Source organism: Polypterus senegalus, chromosome 1, assembly GCF_016835505.1.
Source record: "Polypterus senegalus isolate Bchr_013 chromosome 1, ASM1683550v1, whole genome shotgun sequence".
Classification (NCBI taxonomy): domain Eukaryota; kingdom Metazoa; phylum Chordata; class Cladistia; order Polypteriformes; family Polypteridae; genus Polypterus; species Polypterus senegalus.
Genome location: NC_053154.1, coordinates 179205833 through 179225168, shown reverse-complemented (window position 1 = coordinate 179225168; position 19336 = coordinate 179205833). Strand labels below are relative to the sequence as shown.

Genomic DNA, 19336 nt, shown 5'->3' with positions numbered 1-19336 from the left:
CGACACGGACATGCTAAAAAAAATAGACGTGTAATGCCACGAAAAGTGCACGCAGGCACTTCAGTTCGCAAGCATTGGTACGAGAATGCAGTCACAAGTACGCTGCAGAGCTACGCGCATCTTTATGTGAAAACAGCATTCTCAGATGGGGGGTAGGGAAGGATCCTGAACACGACTGAGACTGAGAATGAAAAGTGAATAAAAAAAAACAACCTTTACAAGTATCATAAATTACTGGCTGTTACACACTGAAATCAAATGCATGTTTTTATTCTAAAATAGTAAGAATAAGAGCAGTTTACTTCTCAAAACTGAGCCATGTGGGATCGAACTCATGAGCTTTTGGATACTAGTCAGCGGCTGATACCATTATACTACTGTGTCAGCTGCAGTACATACGTGTCAATATGGCATGCTAAGGTGGCTTTTTTCTGCAGTTATATTTTTGAATAAAAGCATACTTGTTCTGTTATATGTGTACCTTTTGTGAAAGTGTTTGATATTTGGACTTTAGGCTTCATACATTATATAGTTTATGCTTACATTTTGTCATTTACTACTACAATATGAAAAACGTTTCTGTTTTAAAAATGTGTTTACACGGATTACTGTAGAAACGGAACACACGTGAAATGCGTGTATTCCAAATAATAATCTATTCTTTCCACTCTAAAACTCCACTTCACTCCTAGATAATCAATCAAGGCATGAGCTGGGAGAAGTTTGTGCACGTTCTAAGTCGGTGGGGGGATGGAATAGCCGGCTGCTTGCAGCCTGATTTTTATCAGCACATTTAGATGACAAAAGACGCTGGTGGAGAGCTGTGAACGATTTTAAGAAGCGATTTAAGGTGGGACGGAATTACGAGTTTTTTCGTAGGCTCTGGTAATTCTAGTGTTAAATAACCTCGCTGTTGCTATCTCAAGCTTAATAAAGCTGACGTTGCTAAAAGTACTGAGACTCAGCTTCTAGTTTTCGGGTGCAAGACGGGGGCTCGCACGTGACAGCACAAACAGACACACTCAGTCACAATGCTGTAGTAAACAGTATACGCTCGTACGGATGTTGACTATATTAGTGACATAATGATGCTGCAAAGATGGCGAGACTTCACAGCGACGAAATGGCACTCATCAGGAAGCAGACTACGATCAAAAATGTCTTTAAATCATCACAGGACTGAACTTTTTAAGTACAGTACATACTGTATTTAACGTCAGACAATTCTGTAACTGTAAGTTAATTTTTTCAGTTAATTTATTCTGTTGTTTTGTTGTAAAACATAATTATTAGGTTCGTAATATGTGAAATTATAACAGTTTGACGTTTAATAGGTTTTTTCTTAACACCTGCCATTATCCAACATTTTCGCTTATTCGACGTTTGGTCGGCCTGTTTATATCGGATAAGCGAGACTCTACTGTATATATATCTCAATCAAACTACCAGTCTGTTTCAATCTCACCTTAAACATCACAGCTTACTTGAGAATTTCCAGTTTGGCTTCCAAACTGATCACAGTACAGAAACTATGTTGTAAAGTTGATTGACTGACTTAATCATCAACAAAGACACTACTTCTCACTTAGTTAAAAAAACTGAAATTTGTCAGAATGGTATATCTAGGTCAGAGGTTATCCACTAAGGAAGGACATTTTAAATATATTAATATTTAGGGGTAAACTCCTCTCTCACAATAGAAAAACTATCTATCCATCCATTTTCCAACCCGCTGAATCTGAACACAGGGTCACGGGGGTCTGCTGGAGCCAATCCCAGCCAACACAGGGCACAAGGCAGGAACCAATCCTGGGCAGGGTGCCAACCCACCGCAGATAGAAAAACTAATTACTAAAAAATAAATATATTTGTTTTGACAGATTGATAAAAATTTGGAGATATTACAGAAAAAAGAAAACTAGACATTCTTTTTTAATTGTTGATATTTATTAATATAGTGATAACTAAAGTATGAGTATGGTGCTATTTTGACACTTCCTGGTTGCTAGGAAAATAATGCCACATAACTTACTTTTTAAATTACTATGAACTCTGTATATTGTATGGACATGCAATGCACTGTAATTAGTTGATCTTTCCATAACATTCAGTAAGCCTCATAAAGATGACAGATGTAAAACAATTTGCAGGTGCAGAATTCTTCCCTTATCTCAGTGTGCCATCTTGTGGACTGAAACATATTGTAATGTATCTAGTAGAAAACTAAACGATCTTTGATTGAAACTTACTCCAGAAAAATCAAGGGTGTTTTCAGAAAATTACAACATGTGTTTAATTAAAATGTATTTTTTTCACTGTAGTTACTTACCAGGTTGAATAAGACGTATTAATCCTTCATGATGAGCTACTTTATCCTTCCAGCTCTTTGTTGTGTTTGCTGCTTTCTCCAGCTTCTCCATAACAGCCTAAAACAGCCAATATGAAATATACTTAATTCACAGAATTTTTAAAAAATGCAGACACTACACTACATGTAATAGTCTCCATCAATTTATGCATCTCCCCATGCAATGAAGTTTCAGTGTTAAGAGTAAATAATAAACCAAAAGGAATGACGACTTAACATCTAAGAAACAAAAGAAAAACTGGTAATATGTACATTTAACCCTCATAATTTCAGTGGTCATAGGTTAAAAGATAGAATATGAATGAGCAATTGTAATTTCTGCAATGGAGAATTATGTGCTGAGAAGATAAAAATCATTTAAAAAAATGGGCAAGAACAAGATCAGTGAGTGAATTTTACCTAAAAGATGTTTTAACTAAATGTTGGAATTTAATAGTATCTGGACCCTTACCAATATTATACAGAAAGGATGTGATTTATAGCAGATTGCGTTCCATTCCCTGCTGGCTAGAAACCTGGTGTGCAAATAAAAGCATAGCCATTGTGAACAACTGGAACGATTTTTGGGAAAGGCTTGGATTTTTCAAGAGAGATGGTCTTCATCCTAACTGAAGGGGACATTTTTTACTATTCCATAATATAGCAGTAAAACTGCCTGGCTAACAGATTAGAGCAGCATCCAGGCCACAATCATGTGATCTTAAATCACAGGCTGTTGTTTATCCCACCTGTTACCCATAATTCCTGCTGTGGGGTATTTGATAAATTTAGTCATGATGCAGACCTTAAATTACTTAATAACCAAAAAATAAGGTGTATAATTAGACCAAGAGATACAACCAGACCCTCCACCAGGGGCACCTGTAATAGAAACTTAGTTCAAATTAAACAAAAAATATATTACCAGTTCAGAAAGAAGTATGCAGTTTTAAATGCTGCTTATTGAACATTCGCTGTCAAAATCTGATCTGTGTCTTCTCACTGAAACCTGGCTTAGTAAATCTGACACTGTTCCCCTAGCTGAGGCATCACCAGATGGATACACATTCCTTCACAAGTCTAGAGACTCTGGTCAAGGAGGAGGCCTTGGAATAATTAATTGTAACAAAATTCAAATCTATACTAATAAAAGGCAAAGCCCTCACTGACTGACTGACTCACTCATCACTAATTCTCCAACTTCCCGTTGAGGTAGAAGGCTGAAGTTTGGCAGGCTCATTCCTTACAGCTTACTTACAAAAGTTAGGCAGGTTTCATTTCGAAATTCTACGCGTAACAGTCATAACCTACTTATGTACATATATACCGGCCATAGCCTGCAGCTCGATCGCCGCGTGAGGCGGAGTTGCGTCTCTCATCGTCATGTCTCCCACGTAATTGAGTGCCTGCCCATATAAGGCCGTCCGTCAGCTGCAATCCAATAGAAACACTATACCGCTAAATATTCGTGGGTTTAGGGCTGTGCTTATGGAAACGAAGATGAGATGGTCAGGGTGGTGTTTGGCACAAACTCAGCGAAACTGCGAGAGAAACTTTTAAGTGCCGGGTCTTAGCTAACATTAAATAAAGCCGTGGACATCGCACAAGCACAGCTCAGAACCTTCGATGCATGTAGTCCGAGCGGCTCACGTGAACTGACTGTGAACGCAGTATGCAGACAAAAAGCAAGAGCTCCAAAGAGCGCTGAACAAAAAAGCATTACACAATTGAGAAGGCAGCAAAAGAATATGAAGCGAGTGACTCATACAAGCATATTCATAAGTGCAGCTACTGCGGAAACAAAGGACACGGTGGAAAAAGTCAATGTCCAACTAAAGGAAGACAGTGTAAAAAAAAAAAAAAAAACGTGCATGCAGTGTGTGATGTCTCAAATAAAGAGGAAGACGAGCTGTTTATTGATGCAGTAAGAAAGGAATTGATGAATGAAACCTTATATTTTTACAACGGTTGACAAACACGGAATGTAACCTGAACACAACACAACAATCCATCCATCCATTTTCAAATTTTTTCGTGACTAGCCATGATTAAATGAACAGTAAAAAGGTAAGAGCGAAGCGATGGTGACTTATTGAGGCAGGCAGGCGAGAGCACACTAGCACGCGTCCAGTCGATCTAAAATGTGTGATCAGATTCGAAAAAATATATCTTTTCAAGTTCTATTTGGATATAAGTAGGTTCTATTTGTTGACAGAAATATCTTGGGTAGGAATGTAAGTTGAATTTAGTCTTTAAATATCTATGGTGAAGAAAAATGTATGCAATGATGACTAAATTTAACTTACATTCCTACCCAAGATATTTCTGTCAACTAAATAGAAATTACTTATATTTAAAATTTAAATAGAACTTGAACAGATACGATAGTTCATAATACCCACGCAGCACTAAGTGCACGTAAGAGCGGAAGTCATCCGTTTTAACAAGCAGCGTATTGCACTGATACAAAATAGCCTGCCCATTTAATTATTTACGAATGGATAGATAAATTAAGATTTTGTACAATTAATGTTTTTCCTTTTTTTTTCCCTCGATGGATTCTGGCACCCTCCGCAACAGTTGCTCGCATCCCAAAGGTTATATATATGTGTGTGTGTATATATATATATATATATATATATATATATATATATATATATATATATATATATATATAGTAATCCTCCTCGATCACGGGGTTGCGTTCCAGACCCCCGATAGGTGAAAATCATGAAGTAGAAACCATATGTTTCTATGGTTATTTTTATATATTTTAAGCCCTTATAAACTCTCCCACACTGTTTATAAATATAAATATATATATGTTATACAGCATAATCCCTTTGTATTCGCTTAGATATTAGGTAAGATTCATTGAAATTATCTATATAAACACACTGTTCATATACAGTAAAACCTAAATATTATTTTAAAGATATTGAGTGTCTCCGATATCACATATGTTACAGCCATTACGATAGACATGCCACCAGCAATAAATACGTACAATGCAATAAAAATAGTATACAGTAAATGTGTGTGTACAGTGACACTAAACGTACGCATACATGTACTAAGTACTGTAAGTAGAAAATTAATTATGGTTACTCACCAACAATGACACGATGACTTGTCCGATAACAATGAGTTTTATTTTACTGCACAACAAAGGAGAGCGTTACAGCCCTTAAAGGAGCCACTTCAGGCGATTGTGTAGCACTGCCGTTGTTCTTCTTCTGGCAGTCTTCAATCCAAATCCCTAAAGCAGATTCCATCCAGACTACTGCCTTATTACATCCACTTACAACTTGTTTTGCACCCTGGTTAAAAGGACACTGCGGCCGTAGATCTTATATTCCTTTCCTACTTTTTAAATAAAAAGAATCATAGCCTTCAACAAATCCAAAACGTTTACCTTTTCGGCAATCGTTAACATCTTCCGTTTGCGCTTGGGCACGGCCCCTGAAGCAGTAGCAGATTATGGAGCCATAATGAAGGGCTTGACTATGCACAAAGATAAACACAAAAGAGCACAACTCTTTACATAGCGAAACACGTTGATGCTGAATGAGCGAGACGAGACTTCCTGGTTAACACTGCATTCAGCAAGCAGGAACTTAACTGCGTGCTCTGATTGGTTAGCTTCTCAGTCAGGAGAACTTAACTGCGTGCTCTGATTGGTTAGCTTCTCAGTCATCCGCCAATAGCGTCCCTTGTATGAAATCAACTGGGCAAACCAACTGAGGAAACATGTACAAGGAAGTAAAAAGACACATTGTCCGCAGAACCCGCGAAGCAGCGAAAAATCCGCGTTAAATATTTAGTTATGCTTTCATATAAAATCCGCGATAGAGTGAAACCGCGAAAGTCAAAGCGCGATATAGCGAGGGATTACTGTATATATGTAGATGTATGTGCATATATATATATATATATATATCTATACTAATAAAAGGCAAAGCCCTCACTCACTCACTCACTCACTCATTCTCCAACTTCCCGTGTGGGTGGAAGGCTGAAATTTGGCAGGTTCATTCCTTACAGCTTCCTTACAAAAGTTGGGCAGGTTTTATATCGAAATTCTACGCGTAATGGTCATAACTGGAAGCTGTTTTTCCATTTACTGTAATGGAGATGAGCTTGAACGCCGTGGGGAGGAGTTTCGTGTGACATCATCACGCCTCCCACGTAATCACGCAGTACATAGAAAACCAGGAAGACCTCAAAAGCGCTGAAGAAAACATGCATTATATAATTGAGAAGGCAGCGAAACAATAAGAAGCGGCGAGTGACATATACAACCATATTCATGAGTTCTGCTACTTGAAACAAAGCACGATGTAAACCTACACTTTAAATTAAGTTCATAGACAGGCTGCCGCTTGCGTTTGTAATTTAGTGCCTGCCCATATAAGGCCGTCCGTCAGCGGCAATCCAATAGCAAACTCCACTAAATATTCACGGGTGAAGGACTGTGTTTATGGAGAGGAAGATGAGATGGTCAGGGTGGTGTTTGACACAAACTCAGCGAAACTGCGAGAGAAAGTTTTAAGTGCCAGGACTAAGGTAACATTAAATACAGCCATGGACATAGCACGAGATGGCACCAGCACAGCTGGGAACCTTCGATGCATGTACACCGAGCGCTCACGTGAACTGACGCGTGCACAGATAAAAGCAACAGTTCCAAAGAGCTGAACAAAACCGAATTACACAATTGAAAAGGCAGCAAAAATATGAAGCGCCTGATAAGCATATTCATAAATCCAGCTACTGCGGAAACAAAGCACACGGTGGAAAAAGTCAATGTCCCGCTAAAGGAAGACAGTGTAAAAAACCCGTGCATGCAGTGTGTCAGGTCTCAGATAAAGAAGAAGACGAGCTGTTTATTGATGCAGTAAGAAACGAATCGATGAATGAAACCTGTCATCTTTACAACGATTGACAAACACGGAATGTAACTTGAACACAACACATCCTACAAATACGAACCTGATTGAAAGAAATAATGATAATCAAATCCTTGATGACAGCAACACTCAGTAACACTCACAAAACAAATACTGTATATTGACAGTCATGTTACGTTATTTTTAAAATGTTCCCTTTTCTTTTCTAGCTTTTTAACACACTACTTCTCGCTGCATACGCTGGTATATATATATGTATATATATATCCCGATCTACATACTCGAATAATGGATACTTTATTCGCCATCAATGATTGTTTTGGTAAAGCCATACTCAGTGTATTCATTAGATGAACGGTAAAAAGTAAGAGCGAGGGAGGATGACTTATTGAGGCATGCAGGCTGTAGTGCGCGTCAACTCTATCTGAATTGCGATCACATTTGAAAAATATATCTTTTCAAGTTCTATTTAGTCCATATGTGTCAAACTCAAGGGCCACGGGCCACATCCGCCCGGCGTAATTATATCCGCCCGAGATCATTTTATATACTGTATTATTGTTATTAATGGCCGGGTATATGAAGCGCTGGTAACACAATAAACTACAGATCCCATAATGCAGCGCTTCAGCTGCCTTGCCAACACTTACCGCGTTAATCAAGTCTAGCTTATGATGCTGCAAGTTATTGCGAAGCTAGCTCACACGATGCTGAAGAGAAAAGTTGATTCTGAAAATAGAGCCTTTAAAACCGATGGGAGGCTGAGTATATGTTTACTGAACCCGTGTGTCTCATTTGTGGAGCTAATGTGGCTGTAATTACAGAATTTAATCTAAGACGGCACTATGAGACAAAACATCAGGGTAACCTGAATGCAATGCAGAAGATACAGAAAGCAGAATAATTAAATAAGAATCTGACACTTCAGCGGACGTTTTACCCGTGCACAATCACAAAGTGATTTCAAGTGAAGCTGCTTTTATGGGAGACACAAATGCACCAGTGCACCTTGCCCCACTTTCCCTGTTGCCAAGTAATGTTAAACCAAGTCGTCACTACGGTGTTCCCAAATCGCACTTTGCTGATAAACTGAGCGCTGCGCACTGAGTTTGCACGGCGCTTTGGTGACTTTGAAGAACAAAAAGTCCGTCTACATGCGGCTCGAACCTTGTGCATGTTTGGTAGCACATATCTGTGTGAGAAGCTCTTCTCAGTGATAAAGACTAACAAAACAGCACACAGGAGTCGCCTCACTGATGAGCACCTGCAATCCATCCTGAGAATCTCCACAACACAGAACCTCACACCAAACAGAAACGAACCTGTTGCCAAAAAGATGCCAGGCGTCCAGCTCTAAAATGACATATGAGCAAAGACAACTGAATGATTTGATTTGTTATTGCTGAAAGGAACACATTTTATTTATATTTCCAGGTTTTGTTATGCAGCATGTTCATATTTGAATTTGTATAATTTTGACAGGATATATTTTTATGGAGAGCAAAATCTTTTGGGATATTTAAAATCTAAGTTTATTTTTTATATAAAATTACATAAGAGTAAAGAAATTTGAATGTTTGTTCTTTTAACGTTTACTTTATTTCTAACTTGTATAATTTAGACAGGATATATTTTTATGGAGAGCAAAATATTATAAGTTGTTTAAGGTTTGAGTTGATTTATTCAGGAATAATATTCCTGTCTGTTTTTACCATTCCTACCAAAGATATTTCTGTCGACTAAATAAAAATTCCTTCTATTTAAAATTTAAATAGAACTTGAACAAATACGATAGTTCATAATATCCATGCAGACTTGCACGTAAGAGCGGAGTTATCCGTTTTAACAAGCAGCGTATTGCACTGATCTGAAATAGCTGTGTGTGTATATATGTAGATATGTATGTATATGTATATATATGTTTATATATATGTGTGTGTGTATGTATATGTATGTATATATGTGTAGATATATATATATGTATATATATGTTTATATATATGTGTATATGTATAGATATGTATATATATATATGTTTATGTGTGTGTGTGTAAATATATATATATATATATGACAACAACACTCATCACTCACAACAGTGACAAAACAATTACATTGACAGTCATGTTACGTTATTTTCAAAATGTTTCCTTTTCTTTTTCATTGCTTCTTTAACACACTACTTCTCTGCTGCAAAGCGTGGGTATTTTGCTAGTAGATATATATATATATATATATATATGACAGCAAGAGCGAGTATTTTGCTAGTCACTACTAAAATTAAGGCAAATTCACATCCTTTGAGGCATTCATTTTAAATATTAAAGCAGATTCCAGCACAATTGTAGTGCTAGTCTAAAGACCACCAGGGCCATACTCATTGTTCATGACTGAATTTGGCAACCGTTTAATTCATTTGGCTATAAATTATGATAATGTAGTATTGATGGGAGATTTTAATGTATACATTTATGGGGAAACTGACACTTTTAGCAAACACTTTACTTATTTGTTAAATTCAGTAGGATTTTGTCAGAGGTTGACAAAAGTTCAACTAGATTAGATTTAATTATAACTTAAAGTTGAAATTCAAAATTTAAATATTACTCCATTAAATTAAGTTATATCCAATCACTACTTAATTATATTTGATTTGATTACTAATACACTCACAGATTAAAACAAAGACAGTGTGACATCTAGACTGTAATTCTGCTTCAAAATTTATAGATTCTTTGAGTAACCCAAGTGTAACTGTGGAAAACCATTTAAATCAGTTAACATCGAATGTAAACATGAAAAACCATTTAGAACAGCTAACATCACATTTTAATATGACCTTGAGAGATATTTTGGATGCAGTGGCTCCCCTTAAAACAAAAGTGATCAAAGCATATAGAAACTCTCCCAGGTTTAATGAAAACACTCAAGCTCTTAAATCAGAGTGTTGAAAACCGGAGCGCAGATGGAGAACAACAAAGCTGCTGGTCTTTCAAATTGCATGGACAGAGAGTGTTAAAAAAAAGCTTTCTTTAAAGCTCACTCAGATTACTATTCTAAAATAATAGACAGCAATAATAAAAATCCTCAGGTATTGTTTAGAACAGTGGCTAATTTAACAAAAGGGAAATCAGATCTACAGTGCAAAATACCAACAGATATTAGCAGTACAGTCACATTGCATTCAACACTTTAAAAATTTTAATCCTTCAAAATTCTTGACTTTAATTTCTAAAATGAAACCTACTACTTGTTCCCTAGATCTGGCGCCAACAAAACTAGTAAAAAGTTCAATGGATGTTCTTGCTGCACCTATTCTTAACATTATTAATAGTTCATGACTGCATGGCACAGTACCTGATGCACTAAAAGTGTCAATCATCAAACCATTACTTAAAAAGTCAGACCTAGAACCACATATACTTAATAATTATAGACCCATTTCAAGTTTACCTTTTCTTTCTAAAATACTTGAAAAAGTAGTTGCCAATCAGCTTCAGTCACACCTTACACATCATAATTTACTTGAGAAATACCAGTCTGGTTTCCACACTGGTCATAGTACTGAAACTGCACTAACAAGTGTTGTAAACAACATTCTGATATCCTCTAATGAAGGAAAATCCACTTTAATTATGTTGTTAGACTTCTTGTTAGACAGCGTTTGACACAATTGACCATTACATTTTACTACACAGGCTGGAAAAAGATGTTGGGCTTTCAGGCACCGTCCTTGCCTGGTTTAGTTCTTATTTATCAAATTGATTCCAATACATACACAAATGTGCTGACAGTACTCCATCATTACACACAGAAGTGAGATATAGTGTCCTGCAAGGCTCAGTACTGGGACCTTCACTGTTTTTCACTTTACATGTCTCCACTGGGATCTATCATTAGAAAACATCATGTTAATTTTCACTTGTACACAGATGACACCCAGTTATACCCTTCTTTTAGACCGAATGAAGTTTCTCCAATGTTGTCTTTAATTAGTTGTGTTAGTGAATTAAAGTAGTGGATGGATGAGAACTACTTGTCTTTAAACACAGATAAAACAGATGTTAATCATTGCAGGGAATGATGCTGATTGCAACACTATTTTTCCATCATTTAACTCAGTTGGAATCACCATTAATTTTACTGAATCAGCCAGCAGTCTCAGTGTTATCTTTGATTCTAGCATGTCATTTAAAGCACACATTACAAAGTTGTCTAAATCATGTTTCTTCCATCTTAAAAATGTTGGGAAATGATGGCGTTTTCTAAATAAACAGGATTCTGAGAAATTAATTCATGCATTTCTTTCTAGTAGGACTGACTACTGCAATGCAGTGTTCAAACTGTTCTTTATACAGCTTCCAGTTAATCCAAAATGCTGCAGCAAGAATTATTACAAGAACAAGAAAATACGAACACATAACTCCAGTTCTTAAATCCTTACATTGGCTCCCAGTTAAGTTTAGGGCAGATTTCAAAATCCTCCTATTAGCATAGAACTCCTTAAACGGTCAAGGTTCATCTTACTTATCTTATTGTTACTTACAAGCCAGAACGCACATTAAAATCTCAAGATGAGGGTCTGCTTATGATTCCAAGAATTATTAAATAACAGTGGGAAGTTGAGCTTTTAGTTACAGGGCCCCTAAACTGTGGAATGGTCTACTATAAGAGATGCCCCTTCGGTCTCAGCTTTCAAAACCCGACTGAAGACTCACTACTTCAATTTAGCATATCCTGACTAGAGCTGCTGATTAACTGTAGATAGACTGCATCTCTGCTGTTAGTCATTAGCACTAAAACATAAGTAATACGAAACAAGTAAAATTCTGTGACAACAAACTGCCAGGGAGCTAAAAAATATTTTGTTGTAATGAGATTCTGTATTTCTTGCTATAGTGCTTTCTTTAACTTGGGTCCAGGCATTTGCAATCATTTCAATAGCTTCTTTCGTGTTAATTTTAATCTTCTCCTGTCTACAAGTTATGTTGACAAGAATTTTTCTGACCATTTCCTTGCGATAATTCATGTTCAGCGTGCAATTGATGCCCAAAACCAATGGCTGAAGCACTGCTGTGCAATTGGGTGGGAGGAATTCAACGCCAACATTATCTAAATGTGGAAGCATGTTGTGGGCAGCACAATTATCAATCAGAAGTCGAATCATCCTTTTATTCTTCTTCATATTGTGAGGTTTCTGAACTCTTGAGATCCCTCCACCCAAAGGGACCTTAACGCTGAAGTGCGTCGCAAGGCACGATTGCTATGTCTGTAGAAGATTGTTTGTCTGTTGCCGAGGCAGGGCAACAGCAGGCTCACAGAACTACAGTGAAGCGCCATAGAAGCAAATCTTAAAAGATTGTGGTTGCGCTATAAGTCCCTGTCTTACACCCCAAAACACGAGGCTGAGTCTCAGTACTTTAGCAAAACCAGCTTTATTCAGCTTGAACAAGGAACATCACAGTTATTTATTGCAGCGGGATCTGCCACTCTGCTATAAAAAGACACAGCATTTAGACAGGGTCGTGACCAGGTTAGTTGCCAAGTAATACTGTTCCCTGCATTTACAATGTTCCTTGCATCACCCATCGAGATCTTTTCTGTTTGCTTCAGTGCCGAGCCGCATCAGAGCTTTGAGCCTGCTGTTGCCCCGACAACAGATAAATAGCCTTCCACAGACACGGTGATCGCACTTCGGGACACTCTTCAGTGTGTTGTCCAGTTGGGGGAGATCCCAAGAGAGTTTAGAAACCTCACATTTTTTTTTTTTAATAAGTGCTACATTAATAGGAATGTTTCTTGAATGAGCATCACTAAACCACATAAAAACTGCTTTTTCTGCGTCTTCAAATGCAGCAGTTCACATACATTTGCAACCTGAGATTTTTGTTCTTTTTTTGCTCAGTCTTTCAAGAAAGTTGACAGTGTCAAGAATTCAGAATTCACTGGCAATGTCTTTTTAATTTTTTCCGCAATCGAGAGCTGCAAAAATTTAAAGTTGTCTTTTTCTAATATGAATTGTTATTGTTTTTCGTGTCTACCGTTTGTATAGGAGGGTGACAATGAGGTAAATTCCAATGGATGTTTTTCAAATGTTGACGAGCAATAAGTAAAAGATATCACTGAAAACCAACAAAAACAAAAACAGCAAAATAACAGTACAAGGAAAGTCTGAAGAAAGAAATGTTTCTGTTTGGGGATCGTTGAGCTGCAACCACAGAAGTAACTGCTATGTGGATGATTCATTTAAGCATTTCAAGGTCACTTTATTGTAATGTAAGTATCTGCTAAATGTACTTCGTAGTAACGAGATTTCTATAGACTCGTGTCATATGGGGAAACTGTTGGGACCATAAAAATACTTCATTGTAATGAAACTTTCGTTGTAAAGATATTCGTTGTAATGGAATTTTACCTGTAGTTATAATTTGTTACCAACCCTTACCTATTCTGTTTCTCTTGCCAGTACTCAAATGTGGCCCTTGAAGCCACTACCCACCTGCCAAGTTGTTTTGCCAGCCTAAAATAAAGTTGTCTAAGATGGAGGATTGCAGGAATCATCGAGTAGAGGGTTTCTTTCATCGGATTGGCTGGCCCAGCACTGACTCAGCTGTGGAATGGCCAGTACGGGGAGGAAGCTTGATGGTCAAGGTCTCTAGGACTCTGAACAAATTCAAATCGTATTATGTAATATCTCCTGTTGTTTTGTGCTCTGTACTTGCAATATTTCTCTTGCACTATTATGTTATATTGAGGATTACTTGTGTTCTGTTCTGTGTATTGTATTTACCCCCTTTTTTGGCACCCACTGCTTGCCCAATCTACCGGGAAAGGGGTCTCTTTCTGTACTGCTTTTCCCAAGGTTTCTTCCATTTTTTTTCCCTACAAAGGTTTTTTGGGAGTTTTTCCGTGTGTTCTTAGAGAGTCAAGGGCCTGTTAAACCCCATTGTGGTACTTCTTGTGTGATTTTGGGCTACATAAAAATAAATTGTATTGTATTGTACTTAGTTTGAACAACCCAAAGAGTGGCTGTACACCTGGACATCACCAAGTGGAGAACATATAAACCAAATTGATTACATCCTGTGTCAGAGGAAGTGGCAAAGATCAGTCTTGGCAGTGAAGACACACGCGGTTTCTGATTGCACATCAGGTCACCAACTGTTAGTGGCCAAAGAGTCAAGCTTAGATTCTGCAATTCTACACAAACGGCAGCCGCAAATAAATTTGACACATACAAGATCAGCCACAGCTCTGAAGTCAAACTAAAGAACAGATTCATCATCATTCCTATCGAAGGAAGGCACCCAGACAAGCTGTGAGAAGTGAAAGCATGTATTATCGAAACAGCCTTAAAATATGCCCCATATAAGAGACCATCAAAATCAGCCCACCAGAATTCCGATTTGACCATCAGTATCGTAGAAGAGAGAAGGAAGGACAAAGTTACTGAGAACAGAAGAATTCTGAAGGCTGAATGTGGAATTTCCAAGAGAGGCAAGACAAGACCAAGAGAACGTTTGGAATAAAAAGTGTGTGAAGATGAAGGGAGCAAGCAGAAAAATTGGGCTATGAAGCCATTAGCCAACTGAAAAGCCCCAGGAATCAATGGGATACCAGCAGAATTGATCAAGCCCATACCAGCAGTAGGATTAATGACATTATGCTGACGCATATGGAGCATGTGTGGGAGGGCATAAGAATGGAAAAGATCAGCATTTTTCCCAATTCTGAATAAGGGAGACGTGAAGGATTGTTCGAATTACCACACCATAGCCCTGATACCACACATAAGCAAAATCCTTCTGAAGATCATCCAACAAGCTGACTTCACATTGACAACCTCCAATGTATTATGGAAAAAACCAGGAGGATCAGAAAGACCTCTCTCTACATGTGTTTCATGAATTATTCAAAGGCATTCAGTGTTCTTGAGTACAACAACCTCTGTACCTATCTGAAGGAATTAGGCACACCACCACACCTTACTGAGCTTATAAGATCACTCTATCAAAATCAAGAAGCTACAATCTGGAGACACAGATTGGATCAACATCGGAAAGGGTACACGTCAAGAATACATCCTGTCACCATCAGTTTTCAACATGTATGCAGAAACTGTCATGAAACAAGCAGACCTGGATGATTTGAAGGCTGGCGTGAAAACAGGCAGCAAAAAAATCAACATCCTCTGATATGCTGATGGTATTACCATGCTGGCTGAAAACAAGGAGGACCTCGAACAAATGATCGTTAAAGTCAAAGAAGTGAGAACGTTGCACTACGCTTGAATATCGAGACGACACAAAGACAACAACAAAAAAATGCTAACATCAATATCTAGATAAACAATGAATAAATTGAAGTGGTTGAAGATTTCATCTTTCTTGGCTCTAAAATTGATAGTGAATATGACTGCATCACTGAGATCAAGAGACGGCTGGCACTTGGAAGAAATGTGATGGTCAGTGTGAACAACATATGGAAAAGCAAAGACATCAGCCCGACAACTAAATGTAGATTGGTCAGTGCGATTGTCTTCCCAATAACAACATATGGCTGAGAAACCTGGATGCTAAAAAAGACAGACTGTAGAAGGACCAATGATTTTGAGCTGTGGTTCTGGAGATGTCTGCTAGGCATTCTGTGGACAACCAGAATAACAAACTAAGCAGTTCTAGAATGGATGAAACTGAAATTCTCACTGGGGGCCAAGATAATAATGCAAATGCTGTCCTATTTTAGTCACATCACGCGGAACAGGTCGCTTAAGGACATCATGCTTGTAATGGTCAGTGACAAAAAAAGGAAGAAACCGTCCAAGAACTCACTGGTGAGATACCATCAAGAAAGACACTTGGTTGAACATAGTAGAACTGGAAGAAGCTGGGAGAAATCGGAAGACATGCTGATAAATGGTATCTAGTGAAGTACCAAACCTCAGTATACTCTCTTTTCATGCATAGCTCCTAGCTGCTGGAAAGAGCTACCCACCTTTATTTGAAATTCTTAGACCCTCAAAGTGATTGCCTTTGAATACCCTTTTGTTTGTGAAATTTCTGTCTAATTGAAATGAGCTGTTTGGTTTTGTAATCTAGGAATTGTAACTCGCTGATATTTTGTTCTGAGCTATTCACTTCTGGTGATCAATTTTGTACCATTGTCCTGTAACATTTGTTCCCAAACAGGCCGTCACGCTGATGTTTATTTTGACCTCTTTTTTAAGTAGCTTTGTAAGTAGGCAAACAAATTCAATTTCTGCTGTGCACATGATTTGAAAATATGAACGAGACAGAACTTAAGTAAAACAGTGATCAGCCTTTGAAGACAGCAAAGTTCTTAAATAAAAAAAAAAAAAAAAGTTTCCAAAACAACCTTTGTGATATATTTTGTTGCTTAGATTTGTGGTTTTATATTAATATTAGATTAAAGTAGGATTAATCAGTGACTTTCTTTATGGTAAATTATGTTCTTACTACTGTTGGCAGGGACATTTTGATGTATGAAATATTTAAGAAAAGGACAGAATGTACATTTTCGTAGAATATTTATTTTTGCTGATCTATTTTATGGTTTTATCTTGTAATGTGCCCTTGAATGGTTTGAAAGCACAATTAAATAAAATATACTCAGCAAAAAAAGAAACGTCCCTTTTTCAAAACTGTGTATTTCAACAATAATGTTTTAAAAATCCAAATAACTTTACAGATCTTCATTGTAAAGGGTTTAAACAATGTTTTCCATGCATGTTCAATTAACCATAATCAATTAATTAACATGCACCTGTGGAATGGTCGTTAAGACCTTAACAGCTTACAGAAAGTAGGCATTTAAGGTCACAGTTCTAAAAACGCAGGACACTAAAGAGACTTGTCTACCGACTGTGAAAAACACCCAAAGAAAGATGCCCAGGGTCCCTGCTCATCTGCGTGAACGTGCATTAGGCATGCTGCAGGGAGGCATGAGGACTGCTGATGTGGCTAGGGCAATAAATTGCCATGTCCGCACTGTGAGACGCCTAAGACAGCGCTACAGGGAGACAGGAAGGACAGCTGATCATCCTCTCAGTGGAAGACCATGTGTAACAACACCAGCACAGGATCGGTACATCCGAATATCACACCTGCGTGACAGGTACAGGATGGCCACAACAACTGCCCAAGTCACACCAGGAACACACAATCCCTCCATCAGTGCTCAGACTGTCCGCAATAGGCTGAGAGAGGCTGGACTGAGGGCTTGTAGGCCTGTTGTAAGGCAGGTCCTTACCAGACATCACCAGCAACAACGCCTATGGGTACAAACCCACCTTCGCTGGACCAGACAGGAGTGGCAAAAAGTGCTCTTCACTGATGAGTCACGGTTTTGTCTCACCAGGGGTTGATGGACGGATTTGTGTTTATCGTCGAAGGAATTGAGCACGTCTGGGACCTGTTGGATCGCAGGGTGAGGGCTAGGGCCATTTCCCCCAGAAATGTCCAGGAACTTGCAGGTGCCTTGGTGGAAGAGTGGGGTAACATCTCACAGCAAGAACTGACAAATCTGGTCCAGTCCATGAGGAGGAGATGCACTGCAGTACTTCAAGCAGCTGGTGGCCACACCAGATACTGACTGGTACTTTTGATTTTGAGCCTCCCTTCATTCAGGGACACATTGTGAAACATTTTTAGTTTATGTCTTATGGTGTTGACTCTTTTAGTGTTCATACAAATATTTACACATTAAGTTTACTTAAAGTAAAAACAGTTGAAAGTCAGAGGACGTTTCTTTTTCTGCTGAGTATATATCATTATTACTGTTTGCATTTTCTACATCAGAAATGTACTTTTCTCTGTGAGGATATAGCCTGAAAAGCAAACATAACAGTAAGCTACAACATAATAACTATTTAAAACCAACAGAATTAAAACTTCAACCCAATAATTTAAGATAAGATTGCTGCAGAGTCTATACCTGGATTTAAACACAGGTTTTCTGGATATATACAAAGTTTTTAACAGTTCTGAAAATTTCTGAAATGGTACGTTTGATCACAGTGCAGTACAAGCAGAGTAATGCAAAATAATTTGGTGCTTCTGACTCATTCTGCATGGCTGTTTCTGTAAATATACTGCATATGGAAAACAAGCACCAAAATACTTACATGCTACCCTATTGTTTTAAGAAGTATTAGGTTTAAATAGGAATATGGACAAGGCTTGATCAAGGTAGGTTTAGCCATCACTTGCCTTATTAGATTGGCCATTAGCATGGGTGGTGATTGTTTAAAAGTACTTCTGCTGCTAAAATGTAATTATTAAAGATAATTGTTTTGAAATGCAAATGAGAGAAAAAAACTTTTGCCAAGGAAATGTGTATGTATGAATCACATTCCTCCCATCTTGCACTTGCTATACTCCCAAGAAATATAGCAAATATACCCTTTTGCAAAATCAATAAATTAAACAAGCTTTCTAATCCAAGATTCTAGTTCTTTTTAAAATATTATTCTAAGCAAGCAGTAATAAGCACGGATATTTCATTTACCATTGTACTGTTCTGATCACTCATGGAAAAACATTTTTTTAACAAAATGTTAACTTACAGTTAAAGTTTCTCAGACCACTTATTGTATTAGAGCAGAGGTTCTTGATGGTTTTAATCCGAGGCACCAAATTAAACCATATTTCTCATATAATTGTTACTAAAAGGAAGTAGTGAAAAGTAAAAATTGGTCATTAAACAATAATTATTACTCAAAACAAGGAAATAAAATCATGAGGTGTATGACTGCCAGTGTAAAGTTGAAGCTTTATTAAACCTGAAAGAAATTAATTCTTTATTTTTGAATGGATAATAGAGAGAAAAGCCAAGCAAAATGACACCTTTTATTGGCCAACTAAAAAGATTACAAGGCTCCTTATCTGCATGTGAGGTGCCTGGAGTTGTATAGGGTTAAATAATACAGTATAACGTTATTTGGAATACATGCATTTCATGTGTGTTCTGTGTCTACAAAGATCTGGGTAAGTGCAGGATGAAAGGAAATGTGAGGCAAGAAATGCTGAACACATACCTAAAGCTGAAACTTTTTCCATGT

The 19336-nt window shown here is 37.6% G+C and overlaps 1 protein-coding gene across 1 annotated transcript in view; it reads right to left on the bottom strand.

Moving 5' to 3' along the window:
• Positions 1-19336, bottom strand: part of swap70b (switching B cell complex subunit SWAP70b) — a 322658-nt gene that overhangs the window by 10193 nt on the left and 293129 nt on the right. The window contains exon 11 of the mRNA XM_039768547.1: positions 2330-2426. Within this exon, the coding sequence (XP_039624481.1) occupies positions 2330-2426 (97 nt within the window). The remainder of the gene's footprint in view (positions 1-2329; positions 2427-19336) is intronic.